At 36.9% G+C, this 21762-nt stretch overlaps 1 protein-coding gene across 5 annotated transcripts in view; it reads right to left on the minus strand.

Annotated features, from left to right (window-relative positions):
- The window catches only part of PDE7B (phosphodiesterase 7B), a 174142-nt gene extending 153285 nt beyond the window's left edge, over window positions 1-20857 (minus strand). For 2 of the 5 annotated variants that reach the window (XM_064649420.1, XM_064649418.1), the window contains exon 1: window positions 5167-5271. In XM_064649420.1, the coding sequence (XP_064505490.1) occupies window positions 5167-5256 (90 nt within the window). In that variant the 5' untranslated portion in view covers window positions 5257-5271. Of the gene's footprint in view, window positions 1-5166; window positions 5272-20416; window positions 20532-20691 lie in introns of those variants that run through there. The other 3 variants (XM_064649422.1, XM_064649419.1, XM_064649421.1) reach the window with 3 other exon arrangements.
- Window positions 20858-21762: the final 905 nt, after the last annotated feature.

Consider the following 21762-nt stretch of genomic DNA (forward strand, 5'->3'; position numbering starts at 1 on the left):
CAGCATATATCAGAGTAACAGGGTACTAGCTCTTAAGTAGCTAGTAAATGTATATAAAACACCCACAGTCTCAAAGAACTCTCAAGCACACAGAAACAAAAATATAAGAGGCTGAAATAATTAATTCTGACAAAATGTGAGACCATGAACCCCTACTAGACAAAATTCTTGTTCCTATTTAAGGCTGATCATATCTTAGATGGTCACAGAATATCCTGAGCTGGAGGGGACCCATGAGGATCATTGAAGTCCACCTCCAAGGAATATAACCATGCAATTCCAAGGCATATAAACGCAAAACTTCAGACACTGACAAACACTTATGACATAGCAACAAAGATCCTTTATTCTGCCCTTCTACAAGTCTTATTTCAAATAAACAGTGATAGAGAAATATGACTGAAGGAAGAAAATACAACAAAGCTGGTAAAATCTTATGGGCCCAAACAATAGATTGAAGAGCTTGTTTGTTTTCCCATGGGCACTCTTTGCACTTCTTACGCGGAAATATGAAAACGTTGCAAGGCAACCACCAGTGTTAATGCAGTCACACGTGGTAAATGAAATGGGTGTGCCCAGCATAAAATGCTATTGCTATTGCTAGGTTGTGCAAATATGATGAAGGACAATATTTACATGACTTTTACAGATGACAACTGTTAGTAAGAAGCAATATAAACACTGAGCAGGCACTTTTCCCCTACCAGGAACCCATAAGAAATGCTCAGGCAAGAGACTTGATTGAAAGTTTACCGTAGCAAGGAGAGACTGCCCTTGGTATTTAATGGGCTTTGGATCTGCTCTTAAATAACAAATAAGAATAAAAGCATTACAGTAATGAAATAAGATAATAAGTAATGAACTAAAAATTATTAACTTGAAAATTACAAAATGCATTTTCTTATTATGGAATGATTTTGTCTACTTTGCAGCATCACTGTGTTCTACTTCTGTCTCTGGCAAACAAAGGAGACACCATTGTACAATATATTTATATATATTTTATAACCAGAAGCCAAATAGGAGTTTACAAGTTTAGTATAATAAAAGATTCTTCAAGAAGACAAACACAGCTGTGCAAGGACCACAAATATGATATGTAGGCCTTAAAAGCTTTTTATAGCTCTAGTATTAAAAGTCTGGCTCATTGAGAACTAGTAAGCCTACCACTGTAAGTGTGAAGTCTGACATCAAATATTCACTGAATTCTCTTTTCCCAACCTAATATAACTCCAGGCCTGCTGCTACTGTGTTGTCACAACTAATATTTGCACTAGAAAAATAAATCCTGTCATACACATGTATGAAGAGTCTTGATCAACACATTTAGACTATTTTGAGTCTATCAAACAAACTCTTCACAAAATTACCATCCAACTAATATGTTGACTATTTCAGAAAACCCTGTTTACACAGAACCTTTGTACAAACAACACAGCCTTGGTTTTTATGAATTATTTTATAACTAGAAAATGCAATCACAGTTGGAAAGTTTAAATATTCTATTGCTAAAAACACACTGTAAAAACTTGGATCGGAAATGTAAGCAAGCTGTATAACTTTTTAACATAATCTCAGCTGATGCTGACAATAACATTAGGTTTCAACGTATGAGGTTTCAACTTTTGCCCGTATGAAATTAAAATTTCAGCAGACTATTTGCATACAGACAATGCATGAATTGAAACATTCACTTGCATTATACTGAATGCTGAACCAATTTTGGTTCCTAAGCAGGAAAAAAATATGTTTAGTTTCCTATTGGCTGCATCCTCTAAAACTGTTACAAACAAAACATATTCCTGAAACTCAAAAGCAAAACTTTTGCTGCCAGAAGGTGGCCGAGAATTGGCAAATGCAATTTATCTGTATCTTGTAATGAAGTTTAAGAGTAAGCTAAGCAGTCAGTCCATCATCTAGGTGTGTGATTTCTTTCAGATGTTTCAGATAGATATATTTTTAGTTTCTTGCTACCAATATGATGAAACCACAATACCGAAGTGTTAGAATGCCACATTTTGGCAACTTCCACAGACCTATTTGTAGTTCTGCATTCAGAGTCTCAGTTTCTTATGTTGATAAGTTTCTTGGCTGACTACTTATTCCCATTGTTAGGAACCTCTTTAACTTCAGAGTAAGAACAGTATAGCAATCCACTTTAGAAAGTGATTCTATCTTTGCAGATAAATAATTTTTACTCGAGAACAGAACAAATCAAACTCAGTTACACTGAAATAATAGATGTAGAGCTCCACATTACTGAAGTGCAAAATAATTTTGTTGGATGATTACTTGCCATTTTTTGATTGAGATAAATCACATGGATGATTGTACTAATCAAACAGGGAAGACCGGGACATGTCGGGAGATTTAATAAGTTCTTAAGAGTTTTGGTTCCTACTGTCGTGCTAGTTCCTCGTGGTTATTTGTGATATTCTGCCTCTGTTGTAGTCCACAGGAGATTTATTACAGTGCTCTCTACATTAATTTGATACACTTTAATTAAAATATTAATTAAAGATAACTGTAACAAGGGATCTGGGATATGTAGTGTGAGATCAGTTTAACATAATGACATGTTGCTTCTCATCTTCAAATATAGACTTTTAAGCAGGGCTGCCACACAGAAATATGCTTTCTGTTTTATCTGTTGGTGGAAACAACATACTGGGTTTTCCAAGGTTGTTCTTAAACTGAGAACTAGTCGGGCTTTAAGCCCTACTTGTAGTTAATTTCAATTTTTTTTGGTTGAAAGTTCTAGGAGTTTTCAGGGATGTAAATATTTGAATTATAAGTTGTGATTTGTTCTTAGTTCTAAAAAACTTCTCAGCAATAGGCTATTAGAGCAAAGCACATGCAGCTGAAGCTTCTCTACCTCTTTTATATAACCCTGTCCCTCTGATACAAGCTATTAATCAGTGGGTTTAGAAATATTCTCCCTTGTGAATAAATCTAGCAAACATAGGCAGCAGACATGCTCAAAAAATTAGAAGCTGTAAAGGTAAATGATGTGCAAATTACAATGTGGCTTCCCTGTGGATTTCACTGTCTTTGGAAGAGATACAAGTACCAAAGCCTGGGCATGTGCACACACATACATACACATAAACAAAATGAGACCTTCAAATTACCTGTAGTAGCAATTATCTAGAACATCATAAGAAATGAATCTCCTATTCATCTTCTAAAAGCGTAAATACTGAATGAAAGCATATGTTGTATTTGAAACATTAACTATCATGTTCCTTTTGAACTCTCATAGTATACTAATGGATGTACCAGAAAAAAATCAAAGCACAGATGACCTAGAATGCCCACTAGCAATGTGAATTAATGGATATGAGGTACTGAAGCAGAATTTGATCTGAAAAATAAAAGCAGCAACAGACATAATCCAGAATATCCTCAAAATATTCTGAAATATAATGGAAATATAGTTTGAATTATCTGCATTTTTTGATAAAGAACTAAAGATATTAATTTCTACACTTTCATGAAATTAGCTGTTAGCTTGGCCCTCCCTGTTAAAGGAAACTTGTTAATTGAGAGATATTCCTTCTGTCCTCTTCCTAAGCGATATATTTTACATTTCCAGCTGGTGCCTGCTGGCAGTCCTACCATATCTGTGTGGCTTGGCACTCCACCAGTCTGACAGGTGTCATGTCTAGTGCTTAGAGTCACCAAATGGTTGAATTTGGAAGGGACCTCTGGACATCACCTGGTTCGTAGTCTGTCTCTGTCTTTTTAACATGCTCCATCAGCTATTTATACAAGCGATAAGATCTTTTCTCAGCCTTCTCTTCTTTGGGCTGAACAGTCCCTCTCAGTCTCTCCCTGCATGACAGATCCTCCCAGTCCTTATTCATCTTTGGTGTTTCACTGAGGTCACTCCAGTAACTCTATGTCTTTCTTATACTGGAGAGCCCAGAACTGGATGCAGTGCTCCAGAAGGGGCTTCATAGAATGGATTGTCCATAAACCATTAACTTCTAATGATCTCAGTAGAAGTTGTCATTAAGGACTGCGAATGTAGAAGGCCTACAAAGTTTTCATTAGATCAAATCAAGGCTGATCAAAGGTAGGCTAACAATTTAACCTAGCGAGCATGCACCATAAAGAGTAACTTTTAGTAAAAGTACAGTTTGAATTCCTCAGAAAGAACAGAAGAATTTTTGCTTTGAACTAAATATAAAAGATAACATCTACATCACTGACAAAAATGTTACCTCTGAAAACCTACAAAAATTTAGATATCAACTTATGCAATGGTTAACCAATGCAAATATCTAATCTTGGTTTTGTATGCTTACATTGCTTCTCCTCTTTTGTTTGCTACCCTGGACTTTTGTTTCAAATTAAATGACCAAAGCAGTATCTTTTTCTGTGTGGGACCTTGAATACACAGCAGCTGACACAATGGAAAAGGCAGAGGGAAACAGGGATAGCTGTAATGCAAGTAAATACATAGAGTAAAAACATGGGAAAAATGTTTCATGAAAACAAATATTCCCTTATTTTTCATGTAGGTCTGTCTTTAGCCTTGTATTTTAAGGGAAAGCTAGACTTTGCTATGATACCATGAAACAACTTAGAGATCTTCGACAAAATTTGACGTAGAAAAAGAAAACTACATTTTGTCACAGCAGAAAAACTCACTGATCTACAAACTTATTGATCTGTTATTTTATTTTTACATATGAATATAGGGGGAGAATCAGTTTATCTGACAAATAGTTCTATATGTCAGGATTAATCTGTCCAGTGGAGAAAAAATTTTGAGTTAAGAGAAGCCAGACCAGATGAGAAAAACATTAAATCAGGTATCAGATTTCCAGGAATAGGTAATATTGACTTATTCACATATAGATATAAAATGTCTGTTTATACCTTGATACAATACATCTTGGTGCTGGTGATGGAAAATTTCTCCCTGGTCCTGTAGAATAGAAGTTCGTACTTTCAAATAGTAATATACTACCTCTACCTTTTTCAAACATCACACATATATTGCAGCTTCCTTCTCACTCTTTCCAGTGGCAAATATGTCTTCAGATTCTAATTACTTGGAATTTATACCCTTTTCTGCTAGTTCTCAAGTCCACCCTTCACTTAAAATAACACTATATTGAAAAAAGGGTTTTTTCACATTAAGAAGAACAGCCTTACCTTAAAGACAATGAAGCAAGTGAAGCAAGACAAAACTGGTCTCTGCAGAATCCAGATATTACAGGGAAGCACTGTGGCTTTGCAACACATGGCTCCTGTGGATTGGTCTTCTAGCAAACTGTCATGTGGTCATTTGACTTTTCTATTTGAATGAAGAAAAACAGTGTTCCCAAATAGCTGTGGGAAATGCTAATTCGACATGACTGTGATGCATACAGAAAATCAGATGTTATGTTATTATTACATCTGATTTTGTAAGCTATTTTTACTCTGTTCTTGAAAATCAGCACTTTAGACTTTCTACATGTTGTACTAGAAAAGGATATTATGGATCAGTGATTTTTTTTTTCTAGTATTAAACCTTTGCCTAATGATGTCCATTTTTACAAGAGTGATATTCAGTTCATTCATGTAAAAATTCCCATTTGCATTCTAAATTATCTTCTGCTGTAAGTAACAAATCCATTTATAAAGATTTAATAAGAAGATCTCTAAGTAGGCCTGAAAGGCTAGACTAGTTAATCACAGCATTGACTTGAATATTTATACATTTTAAATTACACTATTTTTATATTGATGTACTTGCTCTAAATCTTTACTCCCTATAGATAGTTTCATACAATTTTAGAGAATCTTATATTTTTGGGAAGAAACTCCTTTCAAACTATTGTCATGAAATGAAAGGAGCATAATTTTTTTTCCATTGTTTAAAACAGAGAAAATGAAGATAGTGGTCTGTGATTTTCTACATACAAGTATTAAGGATCAGTATTCAAGGATCAAGTATGAGTCAAAGTCTACTGAGTTTGTAGTAAGATGAATCACCAGTACAGTGTGACTTAATAGCACACTCCAGTTTTTCTCTATTCACCCCTGGCATTTGATTTATTGATTCCTTTCTCCATTCTAATTTTAGTGAACACTAACCTCTGAGGTTACTAAGCAAACAGTGGTCTTCAACTGACCATCCTAACACATTAGTACAGGCCCTGCCACATCAGAAAAGAAAACCCACAAAAAGACTCTCAATAATATTAGGTAGACAGTGCTAATAGAGAACAGTGACATACCCTGTTATATCAGACCACAGTTGCCCATATGACAGGCAGAACAGTTCCCAGGAATAGCCAGTGAGGGCTGGCAAAGGCCATCAATGGCACCACTTGGCATGCTTGCTGACTTGCCAGCCACACTGTGAGGCACAGCCAGGCAAACTGAGCACCAAGGAGTGGTCTGAAGGCAGGCAAATCAGGGAGCACACTTGATTCATAGGCAGGATCCAGGTCTGCAAACTAAAGTTCCAGCAGGCAGAAGTACAACTAGAACTTCACTATGAAAATAAAACTGTGGAAATTGATTTGCCTTTTCTTTTTAGTAACAGTATTCTGTGCATTTGATACTTCTTGATAGGATATTTCTGATTATGAAGAATGACAAGTTTTGCTGTGCAAAAAAAGCTGCTGCTTGTCTGCCTTTAGAACAGACAGTGAGAGCAACTTCCAGGCTGAAATCAGTCTCTTAAGTTATTACAACAGCACAGGCCTGATAAAGTCTGAGAATATAACTATCTAAATCTTATTGAGGACTGGTTTGTTTCCTAGGAGTTAAACTAATTCCTAGCATTTAAATTATTCTTTGTCAAACCGCATCTTTTATCAAGACTTCCCACATCATAAGGTGATATTACAAGAATAATGCAGAGGTAATATTCCAACGTGGCTGGTATGAGTAGAGGTACAAGAACAGGGAAAATAAGGAATTAGACAGACTGCAATGCCTAGAGGCCTTATGCATTGTTTGTTGTCAAACACTAATAGTCTAGTTTGATGTTTCTGAGAGTGATGTAAAACACGTGGTAACCTTTGCCCATTCCTTACTCTGGAATTCCCATGTACCAAATGCCACTGAGGCAGAGCAGCTTCCCTGGGATGGATGCCAGCACTGTGAGTACAGCTTGCTGAAAATAAACTTGGTGCCAAGAAGATGCAAAGGGCAATCACTTAAAGGGAAAGATGCCATCAGAGAATTAAGCACAAGCACAAAAAGACTACAGCAACAGTGAGAGAGGCATATATGTCTTTGAAGTGAGAACCAAGTGACAATTGCAAAGCAACTACTGAAGTTCCTAGAACTTATTTCATTAGTTACAATAATTTCAGGTGCCTGTAGGCAAGTTCTGATTTCTTCAGAATGATAAAGAATATGGAATCTAGACAGAGGCATAGCCTGATTTACTGATGTGCTAGTTGACAAGAAAATGAGATAATTCTGCCAAATTAATTTATTTATGCACAAATATTTGTTGGACGATGTGGCAAAGGTTTTGTAATCCCAGAAAGACTGTTAGATGGACTGTTAGATGTTTGACTCTTCAAAGTAAAATGCAGTAGAGATTAGGTGCCAGAATATTAACACAGAACTTGCATAAAACACATAAATCAGCAAGACCTGGTTGATAAAACAGGAGAGCAGGATTTTTCTTATTATCAGACTCAGATATGAACTGAATACTAAAACCGGAAACAATATTAATTTTTTTATGTAACATAGCCCTCTTCCATACGTGGAAGATTACCACAAACCCAAGCAGACTTCTTCTCACACATATAAGAAGAGAATTTGGTTTATATCTACTAAGTTTTCTGTACTGTGCAGTTTTTCAGGATACCTTGACAGGTTACACATCCAGTCATAGACCTGATCTTTCATCTTACGAGTTTCTGTTAGATCTTAATTTATTTTTCATATCTGTGTTTAATAACTCACAAACAATTCACAATTGAAACCTCTCATACTGATACAAAATTTAGAAGGACATAGAAATACTTCAAATCCAGAGATACATTCCACCAATTTTCCAAAGCAACTGTTGAATAAATATCTTACAGACTTTCTAAAAATGTTGTTATACTTGAGAAATCAAATTTTGGTACTGTGAAGTGGTATTGTCAAGACCTGCAGAGACATTGGCATTTCCTCAGTTTTTAAAAACTCCTCTATGCAAAGCCATTAACATATTTAAATATGTTAAAGATCTAAAACATTCAGAGTATCTAAAATCACAATTCTACATATAAAAAAAAAAAAGAATGACCGTATTCTTGCTGTTGTGAAACACATTATTTGTAGGTAAAGTCATAATGATTTTTCTTTCACATATCAAGTAAAATTGCCATAGCAAATTCTCAAATAATGTGTGAATGGTCCAGATAATTGCAAGTAATGGGATGTCAAAAGGTGAACCAGTGACGTTAATAAATGTTCTGGAGTGAGTAAATAAATAATGAACTTCATTGTTTCTTGTTTCTAAAAGTCGAATCTTTAAGTTTCTGACAGTCTTCTCAGATTTTTTTTCCATTTTATCCCTCATCATCAGGGGCGAATACTTTCCAGTACTGCATAAACTAGAACTGTAGAATCTGTTACATATGATTTGTAGTCTCAATTACTCTCTTTTAAACATGTGATGATTTCTTTGAAAAATTGGGAGAAATGCATCTTGCACTTGGAAAGGGAAGTGTTGAGGAATATGATAATCTTCAGTTTCTTAGCAGCTCATTTTGCAACTTCACAGAAATGTCTCCTATACAAACAATCTGTTCTGATGCTGGAAATGGCCTTTACATCACCAAAATTGTGTAGCTCACCATCGCAGAGAAAGATGTGTAATGCTGGACCCAAGCACCCAAGAACCCTGATGTTTAACAGATCAAATATTTTTATGGACAGCCAGTGTAGAAATACTGAGGGTTCAAAAGATCAAAACTTAATGCAAACAAGGAGAAACGGTGCTGATATAGACTTAATATCAACAGTTCTATAGCAGTGATTACATTGACTTAATATCAGCAATTTTAGAGTCAATATCAGATGGAGAAAGGTGCATTATTACAGATGTTTAAGATAGCAAGATACAGTGCAATTTCCCCCTCATCATTCTCTGTATCCACCCTTTTCCCTTTCTTCCTCCTCCACCCTTTCAATCCCTATCTGCCCACGCCCTGCCCACACAATGTGAAGCAGAGCTGGGGATTTTGGGTCAGGCATGACAAGTTCTCTGTGGGAGATTCTGCTTGCAGCCATGCAGAATGGGCTGTGTCCACTGATGCTGAGGAAAGGTTAGCACAGCTATGGGATGGCACAATTCAGCATTCTCTGCTGTGGGAGTGCCTATAGCAAACAGAGCTCCAGGGTACGTAAGGTTTTCACCCTGCCTGCTGAAACAAGTCTGTGCTTTGGCTTCAGTGGGAGATAGGTAGAGCTTGTATTCAGGGTGCATATTGTAGGTAAACTGAACCCTTAATTTTTATTTAAAAAAGTAAAAATCAAATAGATGCTTGAATTCATTCTATCTCCAGTTTAAGAACTCCAAAACTCTAGGATACAGAGCAATTTGCCATAACAAATTTTTTCTTTTATGAAATGGCAAATTTCCATAGTAGAAAGCTCTGTCAACATAAACTTCTTATATAAATGTTTGGTTGTTCTGCAGTCAAATAAATAGATTCACAGACAAAGAGTAGAAAGTATAAATATTATATTTAAACACTAAATACTTTCTGATTAATAAAAAAACAATTTTCTGAGTTAGAAAATTGGGAGTGACAAAAACTTGAATATCCAGCTCTTAAAAGATTTATGCACAGATAGAGAAGCTTTTTCCAAAATGTAGCCTTTAATACATCTGTGTTTCCCGAGTTTCTACCTGTGGGGAATAGAGGTGTCTAACTTAAGTGAGTCTTACTGACTAATATTTTACACACATTTTCATACCCTGCTGGTACTACAACACACTTTACAACATAGAGCAAGAGCCTTAAATAATCTCTTAGCTCAATACAATTTTTTCTAGATTAGTATTTCATTTGGTATGAGTCTGAACATGATATCATGTTCCTATTTGGGATCCAAAGTCTCTGAGACCATCTCTGCTTGCCTTTCTCACTTTCACTCTGTTATCAGTCATAATCAGAAATGCTTCTGATGTTTTGTGATAGACAAGGTTATACCTTCCTCTTGTGCCTGCCTACAATATGGTGCCTCAACTTCCTGTAAGTAATTCTGCTTACAGTTCAGGGCAGTGTAGTTGCAATGGTTCACAATCAAAAGACAAAAGATTCTTTTCCTTTTGATATTTCATTTTTTTAAAATTAGTTAGATAAAAAATTCTTTAGCTCTAACCGTAGCAATAAGGTAAATTTTTAGAAGTAGCAAGCAGTTGCTGTAAATGTAACATAGAATATGGACAGAAGAGGCACCGTTTTCAAAATGAGCTGCCCAAAACATTTTAAAGAAGTGGCTAAGTTTGCAAATTCTGAGTGGTTCTTAAAAGAATCTTCATTTAAAGAAAAAGTGTTGGAGCGATCAAGTCAAACTAAAACTCTATTTCTATGCCCCTATTTGTAAAACTAATAATGGTAAAGCTGCTCTTAAAAAACCTAATTTTTTCTTTATTTATTCAAGTGTTCAGAACCATCCTCTGTCCAAATGATGATTTTCATTAACAAATCCTTTTACACAAGACTCTTTGAGAACAATGAATGCCATTGTACGCATGAAGCATGAAAAATAACTTATAATTTCTTATACCATACATGGTAATGTCACAACTTAGGTTGATGCAATTTCATATGTCCCTGGGCTAAGATTAAGGCCATTTCCTTTATATGACTGAGTTTCCAATGGGCACTGGAACAGATTACCCAGAGAGGTTGTGGAGTTTCCCTCACTGAAGATATTCAAGAACTGTCTGGACACAATCCTGTGCCACGGGCTCTAGGATGACCCTGCTTGAACAGTGAGGTTGGACCAGATGACCCACTGTGGTCCCTTTCAACCTGAGCAGTTCAGTGATTCTGTGAGGTCCTCTTCCAGCTGCAATGGACTGCAGGAACTGCCTGAGGTTCATGGGCAAGATGAAGATGAAGGTTAACTAGTAAAGGACCTGTGTGCTCAGCAGGTACTTGATGCTGAAAAGCAGTGAGGGAAATTTAAGGGATCAGCTGAAAATTACAGCACCACTGGTGATTTTGGTAGAAACATCCAGCATTGGGCTGACTCTTCATAAATGCTTTACTGATCTCCTTGTCACTGAAATCTACAGGTATCTTATACCACCCTATCAGTCTATACAGTGCACATTATTTGTTGCCAGCACAGACAAATATGTAGTGTGTCAAATGTGAAGATAAAATACATTGAATCTCATCTCCAAACAAGAACCACAAGGGCAACTGTATTGACAGTCTTATTCATATTTGACTTTTTGATGTAAATTAACTAAACCAATTTTTTCTCTCTGCTGCACTCAAGTGGCACTTCTCTGCAGAACTCAGTGGTATAACAATTCCAGTGCCACAGAGGCTGACTTACTATTGTGACTTTATAAATTAATTATGTCTTATATATTTGCAACACAGGCAAGAACTCCCTGGTTCAAAGGCATTAGATTTGCTTATGTTGAACCTAATAAAGTGTAAAACAGCTTAGGTAATGAAGAAATTGTTAACATGAGATTGTGACTAATTTTCTGTCTGCTACTAGGAGAAAGAGCATTAGTTCCCATGCCAGAACCTATAAATCAGTGTGGTGAAAATGTAATTTTAAGACAAATGTTCTCAGGAGAAAATAAGGGTAACGAAGTCAAAAAGGAGAAATGCACTTTTAATATACTCTTTCAAAAAATGTCTTTAAAAATTGAGGAAGTAGCTCAGAGGCTTTTGAAGTTCTCTTAAAACCAGAGCTGAAGAAGTTCAACTGTCAAAGTACTATCAACAGATGGCAATTAAAGGGGGACTACATAGCACTGAGACCTCTCTGGTAATTGTTTTCCGTGTCTTAAACTTCTGGAATTTTTGAGAGTTTTTTTAGAGAATTATTTCCTTATTTGCAACCTAATTTCCATCAGCTTTCATAAAAAGGTGCAATGCCAAACATGAATTGGCATTAAATGCTTTTGGCTTTATTCTCTTGTGAAACAGTTTTCACTAATACTTACAAAACATCAGAAGTCAGCTCCAGCTTGTTCAAAATAGTAGTAAACATGATTAAAAGTTAAAAAATGATTAGCCAAGTGATACTCTAAAACCATGTATGCCAATTTAAAAATTCTAACGTAGTGAGACCAAGCTGCAGTGGCATACTAGGTGGTCCAGATGAATGTGAGGCTGCCCCCCTTAGAGGTTTTCTGACTGGTTGACATATTTAAACATTATAATCCTCCCTTTCTCATATTATAGGATTTGAAACAATGTTTGCTATGGTGTTTAAGCAAAAAATAAAAAACCAAACAGTATCCCACACTCCTTTACTCTGCTAGAGAAGCCCTAAAGGGCTGAATTTGAGGGAGGGATGAGAAGAATAATAATACATTTGTGGTGCATGTAAAAACATCTTTTTAAAGCAAGTGTGTTTCACAGCCAAAAAAAAAATGTAACCAGTACAAGCAAATCTTAACATGCAGAAATAATCTCTTCAGCACTATATAGTTATCATATAAATAAAGCATGGATTGCTGATTTTTCCCCCAGTTATTCTGAAAATAAGAAACAAAAGTAGAACTAAGTCTGTTAGGAGGAGGGTGAGAAGAGGATTGCTGAAAGATTTGGAAATAATGGGCTTCAGTGACCTTTGAGCTTTAAATTTGGGCACTATAAAATAAAAAATCTAAGCAGACTTTTCATAATGGTCACTGGAACCACAATTTCACAAAATCATCAAGGTTGGAAGAGACCTTCAAGATCATGTAGTCCAACCATCCATCACTCCCACTAGCAAGCACCCAAACCAAACAAAGTCTCTGTCTTCACAGGCAAGGTGGAAATTCTGCGGTAGCGGTGAGATGTTTTTCCTCCTTTCAAATATATCTGAGCTTTCTTTTTAAAAAACAACTAATTGTCTGAACAACAGTTGTTTAGGAGGAGGTGCTTATTTGGAAAAAACACCCATCAGAAAAGTTTCTTGGGTTCAGGACAGGACTCCTGGAGCTGCAGGTGAAGATCTGCTTGAAACAACCTTCGTGTGCCCCTTCAGCAGTGTTGAGCTCTAGTTCCACACTGGGGCTAAATGTGAGGCAGTGGCTATGGGTTGCCTCTGCCAGGTCTCATGAACACCGAGCTCAATCCTTAGGGGATACTGCAGTGGCAATCCATCCCAGGGGTGACAGAAGCAGAGAGGAAACTTGGAAATTTTTCTCCCATACTTTCTTGAAAGCACTAAGAACAGGCTATTGGCTACTTCTGTCTAAAGTAGAATGGGAAAACATTTCCCAGGCAACCTCTCACGCACAGCAATTTTTCAGATGCAGCCATTTCGTTTAGAGACTAAAGTGAATTTGAGCTTTTTTGAAAGCCTGATCATTTCTATTAGCTTTGATGATGATATATAGGATGAACAGTCAACATCCTCATGTTGCACTGGTGTTTGTTACCGTACTATTATAGAGGTTATGCTTTAGTAGTGGATATAATTATTAAAGATATAGCTTTGTGGTTCAAAGAGACTGAATGTTAGGTTCTTACTACATGAAAAATATTTTGTGATACAGTGCAGTACGTGTTGGACCCTAAACAAAATTACTATTTCCCTGTTATTCCTCAGCTTTTAAAAATATTACTTACATAGCTGTGCCATTGAAACAGATGATGGTCGTCACTGAAAACAAGCAAGATCAGCCCCTTCTGCATTACAAATATATAGAGTTTGGAGATGCTAGCACATAAGCTAAAAATTAACTATGGGGTTCTGATTTCAAATAAAATCTGGTAAAGAATTATTTTCTGTGAGAAAGGGAAAGAGAAGAGGGAAGTTTAGAGTGTGATGAAAGGAAAAGGATGCATCACAGCTTCTGTGGAGCCACCAAGGCAGCTCTGTGATAAAACAGTGCTGAGGAAGTTATGGAAAACTGGTATGAAACAGGTATGACAAAAGGCTAATGAACCTAAATTTGATCTAACTGGTGAAGAGAAGGAGTTCTTTTAAGTCCTGAAAACTGAGCAAGCCTGATCTTTCACAGATATAAACTGATGGAATTATGCAATTTTACATTCTCATACACCAATCTGAGTCTTGTTCTTATTTTTCAATCATTCTGCTTTTCAAAAAAACTAAAAAGCTTGGGAAGCTTGGGAAGAAATACATTTCTTTTGTATTTTCTTAGTTGATATCTAGTTTCTTCAAGAAAAGTTTTTAATAAGAGAATTTTAATTACTATTGTAAAAGCATTTTAAAGAGTGTTTTTTAACAACAGTGTTCTCAGATCTGCTAAAGCAGAAAGCAACTAACTGTCCTCCCAAGCTTTGAACATGCACAGCTCTCAGCTCTCCTTTTCTGATGTGTTCAAGTTCTCCTTTATAAATCAGGACTAATTACTGTTTTTGTGGCTGTCTTACACTTTTCTAATGACCATATTGATTAAACTGGAGATGCACTGCCTAATTACATTTATGATGGCCATTCTGATGCCACTGGAACGTTTTTATTAACAGATACTCAGACACTACGACAGTGTGTAAAACAGAAATGACTCTGCATAAATAATACAGAGCCAAGTCATATTCCAACTTCTGAAACAGAAAGGGCCTGTAGCCTGTTTCAACATGGTTGTCAGTTAACAGAAAGCCAGAAATGTACTTTCTCCATGAAGATGTCATGCATCTGTTTTCATCTCTCTCTGGGTGTCTGTGTGAAATCTTCAGCTCCTTCCCAGCAGCCTGGTACGCACCAAGTCCTCATTCTGTCTAACCTGCTCAGAGGTTAAAAATCAAGTGTAAGTGGTAAGTTGAGGAAAAGGCAAAATCAAATGTCAGTGTTGCCCATATTTAGTGTATTTCAGTGTACAGTTGGATACATAAGTGAAGCTCATAACACTGCTGCACCCTTAGTTTCTTGTGGAAACTGGTGCCCTTCTACAGATTATATTCTCTGCGTCTGTCTAAGCAGAGGTCTCAGTTGTTCTATACCAGGATCATCATACGTAAAGGGAAAAATAGCTACACCCTTTGGATGACAGCTGAATTTTTGAGAAAGCACTATGGCATTTCATGTCAATATGTGTTTGTTTCCAAAACACAGAAAACACCCGGGAATTGACATCTCTTTCCAAGCGATGAGTCCATGCACACTTGATGGTAACTCTAACTCTGCACACCTCCTACTAGACAAGACCCAGAGCTTAGCCAGTCTTTACACACACACTAGGAAGTGTGCTAAGGGAAAAGGTTGGGTGGGGGGAAAGAGAAGGAATTAAGAACATAGGCGTACATACCCTTTCTTTCAGGAGGAATAAAGGGCAATTTCCAAAAAGGGAGCAAAACTGATTACACAATAGCTCAATACCATCCTTCAGGAGTTTTCTTGAGATTGAGAAGCCATCCCTGAGTTGCTTCATATTCAGTCAAAATATGCGTACCTCCCTCTTTATTCTTGGAAAGGCAACTATCATCCTTGAAAACATCTTCACTACATACAGATGGGTTAGTATCATAGACTCTGCTATGAACATACATGCAGAAAAATTGCGTATGGGTCCTGACAGCAATTGCCCCACAAATGTGTTTTTATGCCTCTGTGACAATTAGCTAAACTTAGTTTGACAGGAGATTCTGTGCTCTACTTTTAAAAACCTTACGCTGCCAGCATCAACACATATTTTAGTGAGATATTAGTTGGTGATTTTCTCACATCAGGACTTTTTGTGGGTAACTAGTATAAACCTACCAGCTAAAGAAAAAAATGCCTCTGCAACTATTTTCTTCTAAACATTTGTTTCTTATTTTTTAAAATAATCTACTCGAAGAGAAGTAGATCTTGCTGCTTTTGTCTGCAGGCAATTCTTTAGCTAAACTGTAACCAATTTGTCTGTGACTGGGAAAATACTAACTGTTCATGCCCACCTATTAAGAGGAAGAGATCATCAGCTATATTTAGCCATCCAGGCAACTTGGATGTCTTATTTGGCTGGACAGCAAGCTAGCAGAAGAATATCATATGCCACCATAAGACTGTGTGACTTAAATAAGTAGCTAAACTGAGTTCTTAACCACCCTCACTCACAGCTCCCACAGTGAAGAATATAATAAAAAAACTGCAACTCAATAGGGCTCTTTCATTAGCTTCTCTAGTTCAATACTGTTTACATAATAAAATGATAACCACAGATTTTTCAATTTTCAAAGAACAGAACAAGTGACAAATGTATATCAAAATTACTGCATCAATGGACTGCCAATATTACACTATTAAATGTGTGCAAAAGAAATGCTTAATTCATGACTGCTGTTTTTTGAGAATTGCCTCTGCCCCAAACTTTTCACTCACAGTTTTGTCACCGAAGTCTGGCTTCTGGAACTGCTCTCTCTTCTATCTGGCTGTGATTTGTTAATTTTCTACTTTAAAACTGCAGGCTTTAAAACAGAGAGCTCTCACTGGGCCAGACCTGAGCACTGTAAACCCTAGGAATGTATCTTCTGGATCCCACAGTCTGTTACAGGAAAACAGAAATAACAAGTTCAGAGGTTCAAATATTGTTTTCTAATGCAATTTTTTTGGAATGGCACTGTAGTAAGAATAATAGTAAAAATGAAATGTAAAAGTTCTTCAAACAATTTTTGGGATGATACAGAAGAATTCATTTTGCTAAAAAAATCTTTCAGAAGTTGACTTTGCATTTTCAAATTCTATAAATTAGTTCAATAAATTGTCTTAAATACAATAAATGCATTCTATCTCTCTAGTATTTATACAAAGTTGATACTTCAGATCTGAAGAACTTTTACTACTATCAGAAGACACGTTATTTGATTTCCACTCATTTACTGTGAAACACAAAAAAGTTACTAAAAGTTCTCATCTGATTGCATATGTGGTACCTGGCATTGTAGCCCAGCTTCTCAGCATTATTCATCTTTAGGTGCCAAAATTGACACACTTAGTGTTGGCCATAGAAAGAAAAAGCATCAGAACTTCTGAACTGCTTTTGGACACTTAAGCTGCATGTCTGTGTCCCAGTGACCTCAGGGTAAAAACTCTAAATAACATCAGTTCTACACCCTGAAGCTTCTGACTGAAAAGTGCAATTTTCACGTTAGATGTAAAGCCAATATTTCACTGAAAGTGTAAGAATTGATGACCCTGCAAGGGTAAGTCTGCTTTCTGGCTGAAGAACAAGAAAAATTATTGCTATAGTTCCAATATCCTCTACCCGATATGGATCTGAGAGGAGGAATACTGAACCATCATTTCATTACAAAACACTTAATTTTGTTCTGGCAGCTGGTAGGTCCCCAGCTGTCCCTTTCATTTTCACCCTGTGACAAACACATGGAATGCTGTAATAATTTCAAGCATGAAAACGGAGTAACAATATGATGATGCACAATAGTGAGCAGCTAAGAATGCTCATTTACATGGCATATCTTCCTGGTTGCACCAAGTGACTTGTTTTTCTGTTACCCCAGAAACCAGAACCAAACCCATCAAGACCTTTTGGCCATATATCTACTTTGATTGGAGGAGAGATTAAGTCTTAAACATTTCTTGTGATTAAATAGAGACGCATAAGGTTCTACTCTATTGACAGTAATGGCTTGGTTGGTAGCTGGAATTTTTGCTTCATACAGCTCCTATAAGAGAAATTACCAGTACAAGAGCAGTTTTTTCCCTATGAGATTGAAAAATTAACAGAAAACCATATATGCCTCATAGAATAGCAATTTTCAGATATTTCTCCTTAAAATATGCTTTAGCTAGCAGTAGGAAAACCATGCAGTGAGTGAAAAGGAGATGTATATGATTGAATGTCTCAAATATACTTCATAGTTGCAAATGAAGACACTGGAAAATCAGTCTGCTTCAATGACCTACCTAGAAGTCTGGTAAGGCCAAGCAGAGGGCTCGATTTCAGAAGGGAAAAGGACATAAACAGGGAGGAAGGTGAGCTGCTGTTATAATGGTATATTTATATACTAGTTTACAGAATTAAACATTTTACAGTTTAAAAAAGTGATCTGCAATATATTGTATTAGACTCAGCAAAGCATGCCTTACTCTGCTGGAATCACTAGAACTTCAGTGGTAACAACTTCTGTCCACCCTGTGGAAATAAACTCAGAATAAGCAGCCAGTCATATCCCATGAAACTTCTGCAGTACAGATTTTTTTATCTGAGCCAATCTGTGTGCAAGTGTCATTAACCATTTTGTCCACTGCAGAAAGGCCAACCTTAAATTGTATTTCGTTCTAAATAATGAATCAAGATTGTTCAGAAGAAACATTACAGATAAACTTTTCTTACTAAAGTAGAAAAACTGTATCATTTCCTCAGCTGAAGTCCACTTACCATACTTACTGTTAGTATCACCACTAGCAGCTGCTACAGAACACAGATGCAGCAAGATGTAGATTAGAGAGCTTATAAACTAAGCTCCTCTGTTTGTTAAAAGAAGTGAATAATTTAATTCTCAGAAATTATTATAAGAAAATGTCTTACAGATTGTCTTTCAGAAAATTGGATATATTCGTATAGTTACAGAGTTCTTCTTAAAGAAGATACCATAGTCTCTACAGACTGAGACTTCCCCTTAGTTTAATTTACAAATTAATCATCTAACAAATACTATATTAACCCTTCTAGACTTGTGGTTAGAGAAGCACTGTTTTAGTTTTTGAAAACAGCTGGCAGTTCACATAGTAAGACTTTAAGGAGGGCTAGGGAGGAGACAATGACATGGAGATTACAGAATAATAGTTCAACTAACTAAGCTTGACTTTGGGTTGTTGGATGATATGAGAAAAAAATATCTTCAAGCATCTCCAAAGAGATGGGGCACTAAAGAGCTTATCTGTGACAAGCCTCTTTGTTTCTGCAGTCATCAGTGAAGATACAGCAAAGGAAATGGAGGAGCTGCAGTTATGCATTTGCAATACACAAAGTCCTTGTTTTCCCACTAGGCACTGCAGAATAGCAATTGTCCATTCACAGCACATAGCACATCCTCTGCATTTCAGAGCTAATATTTTTGCAGTCCTTAAGCTAGCATGCTTCAGCCTAGAGTAGTCAATTTTTGTAACCCTTTGAGGTGTGCTGCATGAGCTAGGTGTGCTCATGTTCTGTTCCTTGCTAAAGGAATTGTTTTTTCAGGTATAATTTTTAAAAGTAAACTGAAATATTTTCAAATTGCAGATGGTTTATGTGTACAGCAACATCTCAAACAGAGCTGTAAAAAGTCCCGTTTCACAAACTGGAGAAATACGAAGATTGCTAGTCATCGAACATACCTGTATATTAATCCAATTAACAATAGAAATTGCCTGTGTTGGCTGAAATTATTTTTAAGTCATACATACACACGAGCTCTGACAAGCGGCTCCTCCTCTTATATTTTATAATCACACTCTTGAAAACAATGTTAGTTTTATGGTAGCAGTTGCTTTCATTTACTGCAGCACACACTGCCCACTGTACTGCTGCAATATTCATTCAAGACAGATCACTAGCTCGAATATGAATTGAATCTATATGCCATCAAACACATGTCAGGCTACATTACTTCAACTTCCAAGCACGTTCCACTTTTCTCTGTTTAAGTAGCTAAAGCTGTATGAAAACCAGCGTTGATATAAGATGATCAGCTCTCTCCCATCCCACTGAGGATCTGTTTCTAAGTCAAAGTTCAGGCTGCTTCTTAATTTTGAACTTCTGAACCCAAACCAAGTAAAGGAATCTAAGCATGTAGTACAAAAAAAAAAAAAATAAATAAAAAAAAAATCCGTACATGTACTCCTAAAAATGAGGCCAATATTCTTTTCTGCTTGACCTGTTTATTTCCAACTCTTCCTCTCTGTGCTCACTCAGACAAACTCACAGCCCCCTCAGGATGGGAACAAGTTTCTGCTTCTTCTCCCTTAATCTAAGCCAGTCAAGTCCCAGGTCTCCTCTCTTGCCACAGAGCAATAGGAAAATATATAAAAAATCAATCACACTTTCCTCAGTGGGGTCAGGAACGACTATAATAACAGAATCTTTCTGAAATCTTCTGTAGCCATCAAATGGTTAAATCAACATAAGTTAAAATTTTCATCTAGTTTGAATAAAGAGAAAAAGGGAGGAAATTCAAAAACTGGTTGCTGTAGTAACAATCACCAGCAAAAATCTTTTCCACTAAATAATAGTATTGCCTCCCTCTCCCCCTCTCAATTTTAGTTCCCCTTCAACAAATAATCATGCTACCTCTTTTAGATTTGCTGTACATACCTCAACCATTAAACAAGACATTTAACCATAGTGGCAGTTCTGTGACCTTTGAATGCCGTGAAATCTCTAAGCGGTGCAGCTTGTTCATGAAGACTTGTACTGCAGAATCCAGTAACTGCATCCAGGATTAGGAACAGAAATAAGTAACGACAGGAAACAAAAATAATAATAATAATAAAAAAAATTAAAAAAAAAATAAGAGGGAAAAAAAAGAAAATAATAAAAAGAAAGGAAATAAACCTCCCCAAGTCCCCCAGCCCAGCCAATGAAACCACCTTAAGAAGCAGAAGGGCTCGGGAAGAGAGTGCACTTTTGTGCCAGGGTGAGGCTGGGGTAGCGCTGAGGCTGCTGCAGTCTGGCTGCCTGTGTCAGCCAGCGCAGGCCGAGCAGGGCTGGGAGGTGCTGTCAGTGCCACAGGCGCGGGAGCGCAGACCAATCCACAGCCGTGCTGCCGGCGCGGTGGGGAGAAGCCTTTTCTGTTTATGTTTCCTCATTTCGGGAGTGACGTCAAAGGGTTTAGTTTTTCCTCTGCATGTGCTATTAATTTTAAACGACTACTATGGGAGGAATGTAGCAGTGCTTTAGGCAGGCTACCTTACGTGAAAGGAAACGGAATCATGATTTATCTGTCCTGGATTCAGCTTGGAAAGATTTTATATTGAGAAGTACCAGAAAGATCCAAAATATCCCCACAAAATGAGGAAAGGCTATAAATATACTTACATATATTGAAGTATTCCTAAGTACACCCAAGATGTTTTCCAGTGAGAGCTGGGTTATCTCTATGGGTCGTGCTGCAAAATCAGACCTGATTCTGCCCTTGCTCTACAGTAAATCAGGAACTGCTTGTCAAAATTCAGCAGTGTCACACCAGTGTAAACCTGGTGAAAGAGATAAGACTGAGACTACTGTACACATCCCTTTATCAGTCAGCAGGAGCTACACTGCAGATTAGCAAACTCCTTTCTTTACCGCATGAGAGTCACACTTAAGGTCTGCTGATCTGGGCAAACAACCATGCATTCCACCAGCAGATCACAGCCCAGCTATGCTCACCTATGAGCTCTGCTGTGGACCACCACACAGTGTTTTGTTTCATACCAGAGTCCTCATCAAAAGGCAAGAAGCAATGGTAAAGCCTGGCTTTCATCATCACCACACCATTGCCAATGGAGAAATCATGCAGCTGAAGCTTCAAAAAACAAATAACATGAATCAAGGTTAATTAGCGTGGGCAACAGAGGCCACGACAACACAAGATAGGAAGTCAGTTGACAATAGTAACTTCATCATTGTAATTTTATTGATTTCCTCTGCTAGGGAATCCTTTCAAAGAGATTGGTCTA

Source organism: Pseudopipra pipra, chromosome 3 (assembly GCF_036250125.1).
Source record: "Pseudopipra pipra isolate bDixPip1 chromosome 3, bDixPip1.hap1, whole genome shotgun sequence".
Taxonomy (NCBI): Eukaryota; Metazoa; Chordata; class Aves; order Passeriformes; family Pipridae; genus Pseudopipra; species Pseudopipra pipra.